The 20,150-nt window shown below is 34.3% G+C and overlaps 2 protein-coding genes across 2 annotated transcripts; one reads left to right on the top strand and one right to left on the bottom strand.

The window, feature by feature from the left end:
- The first annotated feature begins 54 nt into the window (after positions 1 to 54).
- On the top strand, positions 55 to 7,973 carry LOC132563380 (eukaryotic translation initiation factor 3 subunit F-like). The gene is made up of 8 exons (XM_060228147.1): positions 55 to 163; positions 2,480 to 2,550; positions 2,848 to 2,927; positions 3,369 to 3,506; positions 4,189 to 4,280; positions 6,556 to 6,692; positions 7,503 to 7,616; positions 7,834 to 7,973. The coding sequence occupies exons 1-8, from the start codon at positions 55 to 57 to the stop codon at positions 7,915 to 7,917; spliced, it is 825 nt and encodes a 274-aa protein (XP_060084130.1). The 3' UTR covers positions 7,918 to 7,973.
- Positions 7,974 to 8,579: 606 nt separating this feature from the next.
- Positions 8,580 to 19,733, bottom strand: LOC132563220 (histone deacetylase complex subunit SAP30L-like). The gene is made up of 7 exons (XM_060227977.1): positions 19,636 to 19,733; positions 18,284 to 18,447; positions 17,796 to 17,872; positions 17,180 to 17,363; positions 16,363 to 16,485; positions 12,231 to 12,332; positions 8,580 to 11,638 (listed from the first exon to the last, which is right to left on the bottom strand). The coding sequence occupies exons 2-7, from the start codon at positions 18,416 to 18,418 to the stop codon at positions 11,510 to 11,512; spliced, it is 750 nt and encodes a 249-aa protein (XP_060083960.1). The 5' UTR covers positions 18,419 to 18,447; positions 19,636 to 19,733; the 3' UTR covers positions 8,580 to 11,509.
- Between the last annotated feature and the right edge of the window lie 417 nt (positions 19,734 to 20,150).

Genomic DNA, 20,150 nt, shown 5'->3' with positions numbered 1-20,150 from the left:
CTTTTATCAAAACATTTCGACCAATAATATTTTCGTCTGTCCTTTACTTCAAAGATGGCGACGAACCTCGTGTGCCGGGTTCATCCTGTGGTGTTGTTTAGCATTATTGACTCATACGAAAGGCGAAATGAAGACGCAAAAAGGGTGATCGGGACACTACTAGGTATACCCATCACGATATAATTCTTCTTTGTTCTTAAATTACTACATATTCACATGTTTTACAATAGACATCTGTAGCAGTTTGACAGCTGTTTACACTAGTGTCAACATCCTTTGGAGATGATCCCTATTAGTCAGTTACAAAAACAACGTTTCAGTCTAGCATCTAGCGGATCAATAATACATATTGTTGATTCAATAGAATATTTTGTTATGACCAGACAGCAGTTGATGAGGGCTGATCCAAATCACAAAAAAAAAAAAAAAAAAACCCAAAAAAACCAAAAGCGTTTTTGGGGGAATTTTAGAAATTTAATATGAACAATATATGGACTCTTCGTATAGCCTTTTATCTATATTTTTCTAAATCATGTCTGACATATACACAACACACTTAAAAAGATAAAGCATTAAAGGGATAACTTTCATATCAGAGTAATGAAATAAACCCAGCTCATGTTGCATTGATATTTGTTAGACTGATTTCTTTTTTTTGTCTCAAAAATGATAATTTGATGTCAATATTCATATTTATTATGGTGTTATTGATATTTAAATTTGTATTGATTATGCTCATGTTAGAGACTGAGCAGAGGTGTTCATAAAAGTGGTAGAAATGCTTCCATCATGTATGTGGTGAATTAAACAGTTATTCCTGCAACAAACGAAGAAGTTGAATGTATGAAATGAAGAAAAGAAAGGAAAAAACACACTAGAATGGGTTAAAAAACTGTTAAAGGCTGAAAAAGTTGTTGAGGCAAATAAACGACAGAAGGAATAAAACAAAACAAAATGAAGTGTACCAGCTAGTACACCAGTACCAGACAGTACAGAGTTATTTTTACAAGTGTCTGTCCATTACATGTTTGTGACTGAAACAAATCATCTAGAACCGTCATTTGCAATCGTATACAAGATGATTACAAGATTGAAATAGAAATAACACCCATTGCATTCTTGGATTGATAGGTTATCAGGTTATAGGTCAAATTCTAGAACTACTGCCATGCATGTTTATGATAAGAATGGCATCGTGTATTTTACAAGAAATGATATGGGTCTATAAGAATTTTGTCAGCATGCAATGGCTTTCACTATAATCAACAGTACAGACACTGATGGAGGTATTGTTAAGTAACACCAGGCCCTATATCTATGCATAGACAATCAATGAAGGCTCCCAGGCTTAACAAGTTTGATGATTAGCTATTTTATGTTTTTGGAGTACATAAATGAAATAAAGGATTACCTGTGTATGATTCATTTGCAAAATTTAATGTTTCACAGATGGTCTTGATAAATTGCCTTCCATTGCTTACCACATTGTAATAAAGGTTATGGCCTATATTACAGTGTGGCTAATATGTGGATCAAATCGAAAAAATTAGTAAAAATTGACTTTACAGCTTATATACTGATGCAGCTTATAACATAGAAAATATGGTAAATAACAATCTGTGGAAGCATTATTTATATTTTACCTACTAAAATTTACACATTTAAACTAGTTTCCTATGATAAAAATGCAGCAAAATGTAGGTGTTATATAACTAGTACATAAACTTTTATATTTAATAATTTATGTAAACTAATGATTATTTTAACCAAATATACAAAATACAATTAGAACTTACCCGACAGCTGTATTGAGTGTCTGTCCACATACACAGTTCCAAAGTAGGGAACAGTCAATTGTAGTTTTAGGCCAGTGAATGATCAGTTCACACTCACATGTCCAGACAAACTCATTTAACAAAACAGGTAGAACACGATAGACAAAGATCTTTTACAAGTGGAACTCTAAGTATATGATGTGTGAAATCCTCTGTGAAAAATAGACAAATCTTTTTCTGACTTGTGCCATACCCAGGCCTCAAACTCACAATCTGTGCATCAAATCCCCAAGCAAAGAAATTCTGTATTGAGTAATTTCCTATCATACCACCATGACCTCCCCAAAAAACGATGTTTGGAAGTTGTAGTGAATAGAGAGCTAGAAATTCTCAACGTATTGTATACTACATATACAATACATATGTTCAATGTTAAAACTAAACTTGTCATAATCGTTGCCATCATAAGTACAATAAATACATGATACACCTATCAATACTTGGCTGTAACAAATACAAACGGCCACAGGTAGGGAGCATCAATCCACGCACAGACACTCACCTGCAGTTGTGTTTGCCAAGGCTCAACCAAATGAGTTATTATGGTCCTCAACTAGAAAGTGTCTTTACATGTACATTGCTTTAGATGTTAAATGAATGATCCTAACAGATTCATGTAATAATATTTAACTAATTTACAACAGGAGTATATGACAAAGGTGCTGTGGAGGTTACCAATTGCTTTGCTGTCCCTCACAATGAGTCTGAAGATGAGGTATGTGGATATTGATATTGAATGTATTATACTCTATAAATAAAAAGTGTTGTCAGTTTATTGAGATTACTTACAACAAATTCCATTGGTTTATCAGCTGTATGAATTTATGTGGTAAATCAATTGATGATAAACATTTGGGGCAAAAATAAGAAGTTAAGAAGGAAGTTTATTGTTATACCAAACTTATTTTCTCTCTAAATTGATTATATTTCATCTGTTTGTAACAAAAGTAGACAATTGAAAAATTTAATATAGTTTGTTTATATGTTGATTATATCCTTATTTTGAATTTAGGTTGCAGCAGACTTGGAATATGCCAGAAACATGTTTGAACTGCACAAGAAAGTCAATGCAGCAGAAGTTATTGTTGGCTGGTATTATTCCTATTCAATTACTGAAATGTTCATCAGCTATTCATCATTTCACTGATTTTGCAAAATTTTGTTACTTAATAATACAAGGAACATGTTCTGTGTCACAAGTGTCAATTATGCTACAATTTGTAACTATCTCTGACAAATTATAAAACCTGAATGATCATACTTTCAGTATATAGATTTGTTTTCTGAGTAAACTTCTTAAGTTGTTAACTAAATGATGTAACCATTTGTAATCACAGATGTCATGGTTTTACTGGACATAACAGTGAGTCTCACAAGTAAATGATGTTGTACCACTTCAAAGGTCACTAGGTCAGATATGATAAAAAAAAATAATAAAGAGAGATTTATTCAAGTTTGATATGTTGACTTCAGTCTTTTCTGACAGGATGAATTGCTGATTATTATATGATGTTAACATTTGATGTTTTACAGGTACTCTACTGGATCTGAGGTGTCAGAACATTCTGTGCTGATCCATGAGTACTATGCTCGTGAGGCTAAAAATCCTGTACATCTCACTGTTGATACAACACTTAAGGGCAGCAAAATGGATGTGAAAGCTTATATAAGGTATGGATGCAAGGCATGGGGCAGATAGCAAGTGTTATATTGGTTATGGTAACAAGTCTTTTATGAGGGCATAAAGCAATTCACATCAACACTTTTGTATAAAATGTTTAAAGTCAAATCTCTTTTGATTCAGTTGCCTTATTTGCACTGAAAAATTGAGTATAATCAAGGGCCCACAACAAATCTGGTGTTTTGAATTGTGTTTTACAAACTGCTGACCTTAGAATATCTTTCTGCAATAAATTAGGCTAATTATTGAATGGCTGAAATCGGTATCCCTCCTCTAAGTTAAAAGTGCTTTAGGATGTACCACTCAATTATAAGGAAATGAGACCTTGGTGCATTTCAAATCAAAATTTGTTTACATAATTGGGATATTTTCAATATTTTGCTTTGAAACACCCAAATAATCTGATCAATAACACAAGACATATGAAATAATGTTTTACTTGTTAAATGCCAAGTCTTGTAACTTTTGAAATTGCTTTGATAAATTTCGGGTAGCAATGAAAGAAGATTCACGACAACACTGGAGTAATGTCACAATATAAACACTATCATATAATATTTGAAATATGATCTGTGAGGCAGTCATGCCTGCTTTCAGAATAAGCAAAGTTAAACTAAGTCATGAAACTTCTTGTTGAATGTCATTTCATCTTTTGCTGATTTCTTTGTACAGTACCCCCATTGGTGTGCCTAACAAAACCATGGGCTGTATGTTTACCTCTGTGCAAGTGGAGACCATCACTTATGAACCAGAGAGAGTAGGCGGTAAGTTGATCATATCAATATATCAGGAAACAGAAATCAAAATGAACAAGATAGTATCTTTTCAATATTTTATTTTATATTTTATTAAATTTGCGTGTATAGTGTGCACTTCTTTAGGCAAAAACTTTTGTGGCAAAAATGGGTGTGTGTACTATATATGCAGGAACATGCCATTCTAGGGGTTATCATTCTCGTGATCTTTGTCCGCCATATTGGATTACCTCCCTTCACATAGTTATATTTAGAGTAGTCGGTTATATATGATAGATTGAAAATAAAAACAACAAAGAATAAAATAAATTTTGTTATGCAGTTCATTATATATATTAAAAAAAAACTTACAACTGAAGCTGTTCATAGCACTGAAGTTACTTTTCACTTAACTCAGTCTCCAATCTTTTTCGCTACTATGCGCTAAACAAACACACTGAAATCCTTGGAATTCCTCCTCATCATTGTCACTGTTAAAGAAGAACACCAGGTCGAAGTTTGCCTCGGTAGATTTTTCGTTGTTGTGGTAAACAGGTCGTAATCATCCTCGTAATTATCTTCCATGTCAACGTCAATGGCGGGTCCACTATCAACCCATCCTGTGGATGCTTTAAAATCGGTGACCTTATGACCTCTCTTGATCTGCATGGCCTGCATGCGCAGTTCTGTTGTACTGACAAAATTTTACAGCTCTCTCTCAATCTCTGTCGGCCTTTCAGGTCAGGGGGACTTTAGGCGTTCTTCTTTCTAACTTCCATGCCCGAATGCTGGATTCAGTCAAAGTGGGTTGGTACTAAACCCAAGTCTTTCAGTGTAGTCAATGGCGTCCTGTTTCTCTTTGGCTGTAAATGATGTTTGCTGTTTCCCCATATTGCGGTACCGCGAAGGGTAGAAATACCATGAAAGATCATACCGATACCTAACATCCGGGTTTTCCATAATTCTGTTAGTAGTAGGCTGTGTAGTGAAAGTAGGAGGCTGGCCTGCTGTGTACGTGTAGTCGTGTACAGAACATTATTACAGAACTGGATTGGTGTAGGTGAGCAAATGATCAAAGTAGCAGGTCAAATTGGCCGGCGACCGGCTCTTATGCTTTTATGGGGACAGGGTAGAATTGAACATTTTCAGACTTGAAACAAAATTGTTTTCTGATCAATATGCGGATGTCATCAATCTCCTCATACTTAACGTGTTACCTGTGATGACCTGTAATGACTGTTAATCATCCAATAAGCCTAGCCTTCCAATATTGTTAAGTCAGGCACCTGCATGAATTGATATAATTAAATGCATTAGGGTCATGCTCATTGTGGTTTCCTAATTATAGATGGATCAAAACATCAATTAGTGCACTGCGGTAACCGGTAATCAATATTTCAATATTTATGTAAAGACAGGGAGTGAACCAGAATGTGTCCTGTCAGTTATGATCTTGTCAATATTTATGTAGAGACAGGGAGTGAACCAGAATGTGTCCTGTCAGTTATGATCTTGTCAATATTTATGTAGAGACACCAAATGTGTCCTGTCAGTTATGATCTTGTCAATATTTATGTATATATATGATCTTGTCAATATTTATGTAGAGACAGGGAGTGAACCAGAATGTGTCCTGTCAGTTATGATCTTGTCAATATTTATGTAGAGACAGGGAGTGAACCAGAATGTGTCCTGTCAGTTATGATCTTGTCAATATTTATGTAGAGACAGGGAGTGAACCAGAATGTGTCCTGTCAGTTATGATCTTGTCAATATTTATGTAGAGACAGGGAGTGAACCAGAATGTGTCCTGCTATTTGTCATTAAATTTTAATAATTTTAGTTTGTTTAGTGATTAAAGTAAAGGCATGATTTTCATTTGATTATCAACAAATAAGTTTAACATAGATACCGAACATCCTTTACTTCATCAGTATACATGTATGGTACATTTTGTCCATTCTCTATATGTATAACATCAATAATGGGTCTAAGCGATATACGTTAGACACTCATATTGAATAACATGGTTACATTTTCTCCTACATCTATAGCAGTGTATGGGTAAAACGTTCTGACATTATGAACATTTTTATGGTTAAAACTTGTGTATGTCCAGAGCATGGAAAATATTTCAAATGAAATATCTAAATGATGTGCCGTAGCCAATCAAGACCTAAAACAGTAATTTGTTTAGATTAAAAGTGAGATATATTTAAATGCCAAATTCTGTTTTCAAAAATCAAAATAAAGATTTAGATCAGCTTATAGATGATTATTGAATTCTGATCTGTTATCTTTACAGTGGATTTGATTCAGCAGGGGAAGTTGAACCCTAAACGCAGTGTTGCCATGGTTACAGACCTCCAGCAAGTAGAAAATGCTTGCACCTCCCTGCAAGACAAACTAGCCATGGTGATGTCATATGTAGAAGATGTTTTGGTAAGTGTCTGATGCTTGGAAAAAAAAATCTATTCTGAATTAGTGCTAGAACAAAGTAATACATAGGCTACCGATATTTCTTGATTTCTTTCATCCCAAGTTGACATTACCCTGTAAGTGAACATATCTGGTTTTCAGAGGAGATTCCTGTTGATGATTTTATGGTAACCATGAGGACTATGAAATATTAACTTTAGAAGTGTCAGGTGACTTTACTGTCTCTTGGATTGTGGCATCAGTTTAATGCCAATCCTTATTAGAATGTAGTTAAAAGAACAAGTTATATTGGAAACATAAACACTGAACTACTGTAAATATGCATATTTTAGGTTAATCCTACTTTGACACTCTTTGCATTGAAGGTATTCACTTTGTGCTAATTCAAGTTATTGTATGTTTATATGGCAGTTATTTTAGATGAATGAATTTATCATTGTCCTTATTTACCAAAAAGTAATAAAATAATAAAATATGTCAATATGTATGTTATTGTAAACATGAACTTCAAAGCCTTGCTGATTTGTCATGTTAGCTTCCATTAACTGTTATTGATGCCATATCAAGCAAGCAGATTATTCTAAACATCCATTTAACCATATGTGACTGCCATACATAATTTATGAAACCATTATTTATACATATGTGGTGTAGCTTGTCAGCTGTCTACAATAATTCAGACAAAATATACAAGATCTGAATAGTTTCATCAATTTTTCCACTTAAAAAAGTTGATTAAACCTGCACAATGTAACTTGAAACAATATCACATAAAACACATACAAACTTTTTATTTGTTCATTTCCTGTTCAGTCAAATAAGATCCCAGCAGACAACAGAATCGGCAGACATTTATTGGAACTGACAACAAATGTTCCACAGATTGCTCCGGAGGAGTTTGAATCTATGTTGAATTCAAATATGAAGGTATGCTGTAATTTGTAAACTGTTCAGTTATTGTCATTGTATATATCCATATGTGTGATATTGTCTGTGATGTGAAAATACAGGTTTTTTTATTTACCTTATTTAAATAGTTTTAATTATTTAAAGAAATTGTCTAATTGAGATGTTACTGGTAAAACAGGATTGTAATGCATTTCTAACAATTTGGAATTGACTGAAATGTTTCTATTGTCCACAGGATCTGTTGATGGTGGTGTACCTCGCCAACCTGACAAGAACACAACTGGCACTGAACGAAAAACTCTCCTCCCTATCATTGTAATATTATTTATTGTGATTCATTATCATCGTAAACATGTAATAAAGGACACTCTCCAATATTGTGGTTTGCTATCATTATACTGTGTAACAACGGATAATTCCAGAGCAAGGAATTAAACTTAAAGTTACATTGGGTCCCTTTTGTATGATCAAAGTTATCTCCTTTAGAGAGCAGGTATTGAATGTTTTGTCATTATTTTTCACAAGTTTATTAGTTTTCTCAAGAGCAGACTATTCTGCATTATGAGAAGACAGAATATTCTGTCCTTATTGAAGAATAAATATGGATTGAATCCGTTTTATTTATTTACATTAATAATACAGTATTTAATATTTAATACTTAGGGGAAAAAAATTGAACTTTGAACCTGTACTTTACACCAGGGATTCTCAAGTCTGATGAAAATACGACACAGTGAGGTCCTACACTCAGACTTTTTTGGATATATTTGGTTATTTCAACCTTTAATTTCCCCTGTCAAGAACTCGACTCTTATTACCTACAAAGGTGAATGGATGACCTGCTTACACGGATATGGATGAAAATTTTTACATGCCTAATTTATTATCTATCTACAAGTTTTCCACAATGATTTTCTGAATTACCTACCAATATCTAGGAAGTAAAACAAATGTAATCCTACAAATATGAGAAACAATGAATCATAGTTTCAAATGTTTTAATATTTTCATCAAAACAACTGTTACATTTCATATATTGGTCTATAACATGTATTGTCCATTCCAGTAAAAAGAAAGCCCCATGGGCTTGTATCACCCACATGGATATTATAGAAAAGAATGATGATTGTTGTTTACAAACCTTGTTCAGTATACAAATAGTCAACCCTGTCTTTAACTACACCTGCCATCACCTAGTGTGGCCAAGGACAATTAAAATTGACCAACATCCTGACATTTCATCTGGTTTTCACAGCTACAAGAAATTGGAATCTTGTCTTCACAAGCATTTGCCTCAGTAATAACTGAGGAAAAGTAAAGAGAGCCTGGAAAATGTCAAAATCTGACTAATTTTGCAAAGACTCGTAACTTAAAAACAGTTGAAATTCTGTTTGTTGAACAATCCTGGGGAAGAAAAATATTGTAAACGACGTGTTGGCTTCATCACTTCTGGGAAATTTTGTCTCACAAGAAGACAAAAATTCTTAATTATTCAGGTTTTGATTAGTCGAAAATTACACCAGAAAATTCCCATTTGAACACCCATGAAAGATGGAATACAATTTGGTTTAATTTACACGTATTTAATAGCACTTAGATCAACATGACATGTAAAACTAGTATCGACTTCTGAAACTGACAATTGATCATCATTTTATTAAGTAAAAGTCAGTTTGAGAAACAACAAGACATTAAGTTGGAAAATTAATTATAATCTAACATCACTGTTCATTCCATTCTAGAGTGACAATCAATGTTCACCCTATTCAACACTTTTATGTATACATTGACAATGAAAGGTAATCTGATGCAGGAACCAACTAAATAGAAGACCTGGGCCTGTATTCATGGAACAATACTCATGATCAAGCAGGTAATCTGTCTTTAAACTTGTTTCAATATGAAATGGAAAATTAAAAGAAAAACCAAAATAAAGAAATTCAATTCAGTTCTTTCAGAAAATCCTTCAAATCATTGAAAAACACTAGTTCTGATATCAAATTTATCACCATAAAAATATTTGAATCTAAACACAACTATTGCAAAGATTGTTCTTTTAGAGGGAGTGTATTTCTTACTTCTGAGGATGAAATCAAATAAAAGTATCTGAGAAATCTACTGTCTTTTGCATGGCCAAGGTGAAAAAAGGACATTTTGTTTACAGAGTGAATAGTTTTGGTGAAAATAAGAAAATTAGTCTGTGAACCCACAAAAACAACCTTTCCTGTAAATGGTATGTCAAATAGCGACTTCTAGGGAACAGATGCACAAGTCTAATTTCTTGATTGAGGATTTTCCAGTGTGGCTTAAAATGTGCAAGTGGTGTACAAGTTACCTAGTTTGACTGCTAGGTACAGCTGATAATAGTAGATAATGAATTTGTTTAATAGCAATAATATTCATCCAAATCTTCTAAAAATCACTGAGAACTGATAGAAGTACAGTATTCTGAAGTGTGGCCATTCATAGATACACTTGTAGGATAACACTAAATTGATAGAAGTACAGTATTCTGAAGTGTGGCCATTCATCAGAAACACTTGTAAGATAACTCTAAATTGATAGAAGTACAGTATTCTGAGGTGTGGCCATTCATCAGAAACACTTGTAAGATAACTCTAAATTGATAGAAGTACAGTATTCTGAGGTGTGACCATTCATCAGAAACACTTGTAAGATAACTCTAAATTGATAGAAGTACAGTATTCTGAGGTGTGACCATTCATCAGAAACACTTGTAAGATAACTCTAAATTGATAGAAGTACAGTATTCTGAGGTGTGGCCATTCATCAGAAACACTTGTAAGATAACTCTAAATTGATAGAAGTACAGTATTCTGAGGTGTGACCATTCATCAGAAACACTTGTAAGATAACTCTAAATTGATAGAAGTACAGTATTCTGAGGTGTGACCATTCATCAGAAACACTTGTAAGATAACTCTAAATTGATAGAAGTACAGTATTCTGAGGTGTGACCATTCATCAGAAACACTTGTAAGATAACTCTAAATTGATAGAAGTACAGTATTCTGAGGTGTGACCATTCATCAGAAACACTTGTAAGATAACTCTAAATTGATAGAAGTACAGTATTCTGAGGTGTGACCATTCATCAGAAACACTTGTAAGATAACTCTAAATTGATAGAAGTACAGTATTCTGAGGTGTGACCATTCATCAGAAACACTTGTAAGATAACTCTAAATTGATAGAAGTACAGTATTCTGAGGTGTGGCCATTCATCAGAAACACTTGTAAGATAACTCTAAATTGCATCAATAAACCTACCTATAAATAAGTAAAGAAGCACAAACTTTTGGACAAATTACTTAAAGAGTGGATTGGGAATATTTGCATGGGTAATGAACTCTTACATAGAAATCTGATCCCAGGTTATCTGTACAAATATGTATTGCATTTAACCTAAATAAACCTTTTCTCTAATTAGAAAAAAGAATCATTCCAATTTAGAATTTTACATAAAGTTTGGCGAGATACAAATTGGCTTGCCAAATTTTCCTAGTTCCTCTATCTTTGTGCGGTCTTTCATATGTTTTAACTATAAATTCAAGTACAGTGGTCATGAATTACTTCATGAAAGGTTACAATAAAACACCAGCAGACTGGTATTAAAGAGACATGTTTTTCACAAACTCCTTACCTACTTTCACATATTTGACAATTGCAAAAAAGTTTAATTTGGAAAAAATATCAAAACTACCAAGTGCTAACATGGTGTTTATTTCCATACCATAAAAAAGTGAAATTTCAAAGCTATTGATAAATTTGCACTTTATAATTCCATTCATATTTAAAATAACAACAAATGGGTCCATTTAAAATGGACATTTTAATAACAATCTCACACATTCACAAATCCTCACATACTCCGCATCCTGCATGAAAATCTATGTGCTATTCACATTATCCAAATGCTTCTGATCAAATCGACTCTTATAGTTCTTGGCCATGTAAATGAAGTAAGTCAGTGCTTCCTTCTCATTCACTGTTATAGTCTTGAAGTGCCGAGCAACAGTCTGAAAAATAAATACAGAATTATAACAACAGAACCATACGTATCATTTAGTCTATTAAAAAAACTGACCATATGCTACCAGTAAAGGCATTCATGTATTAAGTTTTCCAAACAACATCAACTTCTTGCAAGGGATGGTCCTGAACCATTCTCTGGATATGGAGTTATTGGACATGACAAAATTAAAATGGACAGATGAAATTTTTGAAGATTTTTTGATTGTAAGATTTACTGTCATTTCATAAAATTTAATCATATAAATAAGTTTAAACTTTTGTGTTTAATCATGTGGACAAGATTTCTTTTCTTTAGTACCATATCAGAATTCTGTGTTTTCAGAAAATTTTCACTTTTTCAACACAAAGCTCCTCCTTTCATACAATGTTTTCAATGACTAATTTCCTTTTCAATTCTTGTCTTCCCTCCAAAGGCTCCAGAAATCAGATGTTTTATCCCTGAAAACTGTCTTATGGTAGATGTTTCAATATGTTTTTACCCTTACAACCAACAGCAATGAGATGTTTATTATGAATACATTTTGCCCCTTCAGTTGTATGAAGTTCAATGTTATGAATATTCAATGTGTCCCTTACATCTGCAAGCTGTGCTTTGTTGTTCATGCCAGGTCTAGTCATGAGTTTGTAATGGCGCTTGTATCGCCTCAATGTGTTCACAGGCATTTGGAAAAAGTCAATCTGTAACAAAGAGGATTCTATGAAATTCTAATCAACCTTTATAGGATACATTTGGGGACTTTTATGTCCTGCATTAAGCCTGGATTCAAACGTTGAATAAGCTTTGCACCAGTCATGGGTTTTATTGCGAATTAAAAGGTTTAATAGGAATTTCCATCATAACACTTGTGTTTAATACATAAATACAACATTATTTGATAAATCCTGGAAAAGGAAAGGTGAATGAAGACAAAATCTAATAGATGTATTGTATTAAAGGACAACATAATGACATATTTAATTCATCAAACTATGCAAATATATATATTTTTCCACACACATTATTCTTAGGAAAATTTCAGAAAATTTGATTGGATAAATGCAATAACACTGGTCAGATTAAAGTTAAAAAATAATATGTTCAAAGTTGGTCTGACATTTACATCACACAAGCACACATATCTTAGAACTACATTTACTACCGATGAAGGGAAGGTGTGAACGTTTCAAGTACTGTAGTACTGAACAAAGTATTGATAGTATTGTATTGAAGTACTTCACCAATCAAATTCCTTAAATTTATGCAACAAGCTCTCTGATTGGCAGAGCCAAGTCTAGATCGATTGTGGGTGGAGCCAGGTGAAAAAATACTGTGCAGACATCGGCATTTTACAAACACTCGACTGTCGCGAGAGGTTAATTGGAAGAGTCCAAGTCACAGGTGGCTTCAGATCAGACCTAATTGGGTTGTCCCATTTGTTTCGTTCTACACCCAATGATACTTTGCTTTTCCATCGATGGTACAACGAGAAAACGAAAGTTACTCAGTACTAAACTAATTTACGTACAAAATATATATCAACAGGTTAGATCACTGGGACCGGAGAATTCATAACATCTTAACAGTGATTGTAGTCACATAGTCATTCTGTACTAGTTTTATTTATTTTTTTGAAAGGGGGGGGGGGGAGGGTTGGCTCAAAATATTTCGGTTTAAGCCCAAGCTCTATTATATGTAACAAATGGAAATTTATTCAATTTGAGTTTATACACAACATATCGTCATCCTTATTTGCTGGCGGGTGTGTGTAAGCATGGGTGTATAGGTTATAAATTGATGTAGGTTATTAGTACAGACTTATTACTGACGGTAGATATTAGTTTGTTTACATTTATGTAGGGTGTCTAAATTTAGTATGATGTAAAAGTTCACGTGATCAGAATCAACCAATGAGAGCAGTTGCTTGTAAGAGAGAGAAAAGTGTTGAAAGTGTAGAGAGAAGCAGCACGTGGGCAGGTTTTTAGTGGCATGGGACAGTTATAAAACTTTCCCACCCACCATCCCCGTACATCACCCTTGCTTTGTATATATTTCTTAGTATTTTCAAAGCCATTGTTTAATTTTACATTTTGTTAAGAACATGTATTTGGGCTACTCATCATGTTTTTGTTGATGGCTATTCCCAATCTTTTTTGCATATGTATTTGTGTGAGTGTTTACCTGGTATGTTACAAATTTAATTATGTATTATTTTAGTCATATAAGCTGCTTATAGGTTACATTGTTTAAGTTTTATACCCTGTTTCAGGATTTAGTCACTTACATTTGTTCAACGTAACAGGGTTGTTTAAAAAATTTATCCTGTTTCAGGGTTTGTTAGTCACTTACCTAGTCAAAGTTACATTGTTGATTCAGAGTTTATCCTGTTCCAGGGTTTGGTCCCATAACCTGTTCCAGGTTAAATAGTTGATTAAGATTTTACCCTGTTCCAGGGTCTTGTACCATAACTTGTTCCAGGTTACATCGTAGATTAAGAATTTACCCTGTTCCAGGGTTCGGTCTCATAACCTGTTCCAGGTTATATCGTAGATTAAGAGTTTACCCTGTTCCAGGGTTCGGTCTCATAACCTGTTCCAGGATATGTGGTTGATTAAGATTTTACCCTGTTCCAGGGTTGGTCCCATAACCTGTTCCAGGTTAAATGGTTGATTAAGATTTTTCCTGTTCCAACGTTTGATCCCATAACCTGTTCCAGGATATGTGGTTGATTAAGATATTACCCTGTTCCAGGGTTTGGTCCCATAACCTGTTCCAGGTTAAATAGTTGATTAAGATATTACCCTGTTCCAGGGTTTGGTCCCATAACCTTTTCCAGATTAAATAATTGATTAAGATTTTACCCTGTTCCAGGGTCTTGTACCATAACTTGTTCCAGGTTACATCGTAGATTAAGAATTTACCCTGTTCCAGGGTTCGGTCTCATAACCTGTTCCAGGTTACAACGTAGATTAACAGTTTACCCTGTTCCAGGGTTCGGTCTCATAACCTGTTCCAGGTTACAACGTAGATTAAGAGTTTACCCTGTTCCAGGGTTCGGTCTCATAACCTGTTCCAGGATATGTGGTTGATTAAGATTTTACCCTGTTCCAGGGTTGGTCCCATAACCTGTTCCAGGTTAAGTTGTTGATTAAGGTTTTACCCTGTTCCAGGGGCTTGCACCATAACCTGTTCCAGGTTACATAGTTGATTAAGATCCTACCCTGTGGCAGGGTTTGGTCTCATAACCTGTTCCAGGTTACATTTTGATTAAGGCCATTAGAATTTCAGGAAATTCTTTTCCCCATTTAGATAATAACTAAATTTTACATGTTCAATCGGATAATAACATGTTATCATTTAAGTTTCGGATCAGGTTAAATTATTAGGAAGTTAATGTGTTATGTGAATGTTTTTGTAAGGTATACACATGGTGAGTAGCCCCAAAGAAGAGCCAAATGTATTTATTATGACAATCTTGTTATGTAGTGTTTTAAATAATAAATAGTATGTAAACCCTAACTATGGCGTTTCTTATGTTGTGTATAAAAGAATTACGAATTACCTGGGACCTCCTGATATATGCCGATAATTCATACTGCATTAAAAAATAAAGGAATTCTGTGGTCCCATATATTTTTTATTTTATTTTTTATCTTTCCATCGAAAATTATACATATCCGCAACATGTGAAAAAACTTTGAAGTTGGTTGGGCGGAATACCTAGAGCATTTACTACTGCAAGTTCCAGAAATTCTGACACAAGTCGGGTATATTTGCCCGAAGCCTCTGTCTCATGACATTGAATACATATTCAGTTACGTTGTATTCCGGGGAATAAGGCGGCTGAAAAACCAGGGACACGCCATATTCTTTCAGCATATTTCTTAAAATGCGCTCTCCCTGTCTATGGTGATGGAATCCACAATTATCCATCACAACCACATCGCCTTGTACAAAAACAGGATTCCCCATATCGTTCGTATCGGACATAATTTCGTCGAAGAAAATTTTGCGTACTGTTGCCGTCGTCGGACATTTTTCCAGCGATTACTTAGTACTTGTTATGTAACTGATAGTGTACATTAACTCCGCCTACCGGAACAAATTGGGTGTCAGATCAACTATTCAGGTTGTCTAAACTCCGCCCCCGACCAATCACAGAGGTCGTTGTATACTTGACTCGATTATTTGAATACTTCAATACAATAGTATCAATACTTTGTTCAATACTATAGTAAGTGTGTCGTTCACACCTTCCCTTCATCGGTAGTAAGATGATGTTACCACTATTTCACTATGACAAGCTAGAGTTTACATGACCTTAAGCCCAAGTGCAGGTTCTATGATAAGTTACCTATAAACTGTATGTTGAGAGGACCAGTCATTTTAAAAATCATATGCATCTTTAAAGTGAACACAGAAAAAAAGTAAGAAATAGACAAATTGGAGCTCTTGATTACAGTAAGACAGCAATATTTATGCAAGATTGCTAGGCCCTGTAACACATTTGATTTTGTGATTACTAGGCTCTACTCAATGTAGAGTTATGAATACTTACGATATGTGATGATAACTACTAGAATTTCAAGGACACGGTCTGATGCACACGCATACTTGCCAAAAGTTTAAAGACAGTGGTGTGACTGCACATACATTATCAATAATCAATATTCAGTTGAAACCTGCTATTTATGATTGCTATAGGCAACACATAAATATATTGACCATTACCTCTGGAAGGTCCTCCTCTACATTAGGGGAACCGTTACCATCCTCACTATCCTTCCTCTTCCTCTTTGCCCTAACACTCTGTATCACATTCTTATGGTAGTCACAGATATAGATGTGGGCCACCTGGTAATAGAAAGTGGTCAGTTGGAAAGTTTATTCACTTATTCAGAGTAAAGTGGACAGACAGAAGATTGATTAAAGCACAGTTAGGACAAAAACACATCATACTAATAATCATCATAGAGATCACCATCAGTATCTCATCATTCAGTAATGACGTTTTACTAAACATTATAAAATGGTTCTCTTATTAACTAATAACTGTCATCAATATTCATACTGAGACCTGCTATACAAAGCTAATTACCATTAAATTCCTCACCATAGAAAGTTAACCATCATTCATCATCAAGGAGAGACCAACTATTCAATGCTAAACTTTATCAGTATCATGAATTTCTTTACCATATAACGTTAAAATTCCATCAATTAAGTTTACAGATTAAAAGAAACTTAACATCTTGTAAATGCTTTGTTGTACATAATGGACTGACATTGACTATCTCACTACAAAATCTCACCTCTCTGACTCAAAGAGAAAAGTGGACTGCATTGTATCTACATTCTATCCCTCAAAGTACAAAATTATTGAAACCATACACTTATTGAAGTACAGCATTGGACATATTGTTCTTGTGGCAAACAGTGGTACCATGATATCAATTAAATATCAAAGTATATTGGAGAAAGCATTGAAGATCCCAAAGGATCATCATTGCAATTGAATAAAGTTAGTAAACTTCTAGTTCACACTTACACTATCATCTCTAACTAATTTGAGTTTGCGCTGTTGCACAGTTTTCTGTATACGTTTACTGTAGCTGGCATTGCCAGCCTGGTTTGTACATCGCTCTCCTGAATCAAACAGACAGCAAATCTGGTCATGTCCCCCACGGCTATCCTCTTCTGTGCTGAAACCATTCATAGACATGTCTTCTGGTCTAAAAAATAAAATGACATCTGTTAAAAGGGGCTGTTAAAGTCAACAACATCTAATCAAATATTAGTACATGTTATTTAACAGAAAGTTACCTTAATTTGTTCAATGAATGATGATAATGAAATAACTGGTACTTCATGCAGAGTTAAATTTAAGCCTTCTGTCAGAATTCTGGGCATGTGTAGCAGACTGCCAGTAAATGACTCCAAAAAAAAGGGCATTCAGTGCATATGAGAGAGGTCTTCATCTCCAACTGATTGTGTATTAGGCCTTTTGAAAATATGAGACATATTTTTGGTCACATAATTGGTATTATGAAAATCTGTCAATTACTATGAAATGGTACATTCCTTGATAACCATTACAACAAGAGTATACCTGGTATACCAGTATCACATTATTGTTATTATGGTATGAGGAAACAAAAAAGAACCTTGGATTCCTCTGTTTGGGTCTGTGAAGCCACAAGTGGGTTTTTCTTCTTCTTTTTTTCTCCTTGAACTTGTTCGTCTGAAAACATTCATGAAAATTCAAATTACTTCCATCAGCATGCATGTTAAAAGATACTGTATTTCTATGACAAGATAAGTTTTCAGTCTCTAAAACAAGACTTCATTATCTTCTTACAAGGTGATTTTTTTAAACATTTTTATTTGCCCTTTCAGAGACTGAATACTCAGTCTAACTATTTACAAAAATCATGAATTTTTGTAATTTGTTTCAGAAAAAAACTTATTACAATCACAATTTACTTTTTGATATTACAAATTATTGAAGGTTAATCATATTTAAGTTTGGTGTTATTTGATAGCATTATTTAAAAAGAAATATTTAATCATTTTTCATTAGTTTTTTATTTTGATTTCATTGTACAGGGGATGTTCAAGCATGATATACTCTTCACAGATACTGTATACATACCAGTTCAAGATTCAAAAAACCATCCGACTTGTGTTGAAGTGTATCTTCAACGACCTTACACAGAGATGGTAGAGCAGAATAACTGTGTATTATGTTGCTATGTTTACTGGTTAATGTAGAAGGGTCTAAGCTCATCGCATTAGAACATTGCTAATAGAAGTTGACTGAAAGTAAAAAGAAAATGAAACTGTCACTTAAAAATATTGATTCAAGTATGTCATAAAACTGTTACTAAATACTATTATGAAAGCGTGATTCTATGTTCTACTGTTGACAATGCACTGCTATCAGATAGGGTAAATGAGACATTGGTGTCCTTTCGGGGAGTCCTTGCCAGACATCACTATGACCAAGCGGCATACTCTGGTAATGTTTGGCAATGTGTAAAGTGGCAATGTGTAAAGATTATGTATTGCTCACCCCAGCCTTGTGTAGATTGGTTTGGGTGCTACCTTCTAAGACTTTAAGTCAAGGATAATGCTATTATATATCTTTGTGGTGATATTGGAGTGTATTATAAACTAAACACACACTGGTCAGCCATTGCTGAGGAACATCAATCAGAAAAAAGAGGCAGGGACAGAAACGTTCATTTCACTGTCAACAGTTTTAAACTTGGCCAATTTCTTGAACAGTATCTTACACTGCTAGGCCAGTTATGTATGTCAGTGGTACACGTAAACAATCTCGTCCTGTCAATATTGGATTACATGGCATTGGTCACCTAAATGGATAACTGATAATGAGTGCAGTCTTTCACGTCACCAACCCAACAGGTTTCGTGCATTGTCTGGTAAGATAGACATGCATACATGCGGAAACCCTCAGGGTTCTTTCACACCTTACCTGCTAAATCCTGACATTCCTTTGTAGTCTTTAGAACCTATTGACACTTTCAATGGAAAGTTTATGAACACGAATAATTTCATGATGGGCACTGTAACCTACAGATAATCATCCGAAACTGAAAAATTATCTAGGCCAGTAAAAAGCATCAACTTTGTTCTGTTTTGATACGTCGTAAAAACCCAAGCCTAACAACGTTGGCCTGTTCAAGCAGACGACACATTTTCAATTAAACGAATTCTCCTTGAATCCAGCTACATACAGAAAATGTATTTCTGTATCAATTTATACAGACAATCCAGCTCTTTCACGACCAGATTATGTTGTATATAAGCATGATTCTGCTGTAAATTTACCGTTTATGTATGTATGATGTAGAACCTACATCAAACCAGCAGTTTTTGATTCAGATGAATCAGTCCTGGGAAACTAATCTCCAAACACGAAGTTATAGACGCAGTGGAATATTTGACAAAGTACCGATAGGCTAATTGATATCAACTTACATTGGTTTTGTCGAATTCAAGCGCTGAAACAGTGGCTGGTCTCGGAAAATGTCAATAGCTTTGCCATAACACACAGACCTCAAAACATACGCACTGAAATGGCGGACTCTCTTTTGAGCATGAATAGGTCAGAGGTCGTCATGACGTATATTTCCATTTAAGGGTAAAATAGCTCCGCCCATTTGTCCATTCACAACAACTTTTTACTATGAACGACGACAATATATTTTGGTGTGTTTTTTTTCAAAATTTTGTTTCTTTGTCTCCTATATGGCCAATTTTGCCAACAAACAGAAAACAAACATTAATCGGTTAAAAAATACAAATATGTTGATTTCACAAGGTTCTTGGATGTTGTTTAACAAATATCTGACTCAAAACACGCCTTGTGGTTCAGGTGTCATGTTCCCGCTTGTGTGCATCACGTGGTTTTCTATCTGCATAAATTATGCGGCGACGTCACGCACCTGCTCCGTGTTGATTGGCCCAATAATGCGGCTAATCTGAACATTGAC

Source organism: Ylistrum balloti, unplaced genomic scaffold (assembly GCF_031769215.1).
Source record: "Ylistrum balloti isolate Yb309-2 unplaced genomic scaffold, AGI_CSIRO_Ybal_v1 Utg369674, whole genome shotgun sequence".
NCBI classification, from domain to species: Eukaryota; Metazoa; Mollusca; class Bivalvia; order Pectinida; family Pectinidae; genus Ylistrum; species Ylistrum balloti.
Note: the sequence above shows the minus strand (reverse complement) of the source record. Positions and strands in the feature narration are given on the sequence as shown.

What these genes read in the sequence shown, in the direction of transcription:
- LOC132563380 (XM_060228147.1), top strand. Translation starts at nt 55, where the DNA reads ATGGCGACGAACCTCGTGTGCCGGGTTCATCCTGTGGTGTTGTTTAGC. An exon ending in CATATGTAGAAGATGTTTTG is followed by an intron (nt 6,693 to 7,502) that starts GTAAGTGTCTGA and finishes TTTCCTGTTCAG; the next exon opens with TCAAATAAGATCCCAGCAGA. An exon ending in TGTTGAATTCAAATATGAAG is followed by an intron (nt 7,617 to 7,833) that starts GTATGCTGTAAT and finishes TATTGTCCACAG; the next exon opens with GATCTGTTGATGGTGGTGTA.
- LOC132563220 (XM_060227977.1), bottom strand. Translation starts at nt 18,418, where the DNA reads ATGAGCTTAGACCCTTCTACATTAACCAGTAAACATAGCAACATAATA. An exon ending in AATTAGTTAGAGATGATAGT is followed by an intron (nt 16,486 to 17,179) that starts GTAAGTGTGAAC and finishes TTCTATTACCAG; the next exon opens with GTGGCCCACATCTATATCTG. An exon ending in TAGAGGAGGACCTTCCAGAG is followed by an intron (nt 12,333 to 16,362) that starts GTAATGGTCAAT and finishes TCTTTGTTACAG; the next exon opens with ATTGACTTTTTCCAAATGCC.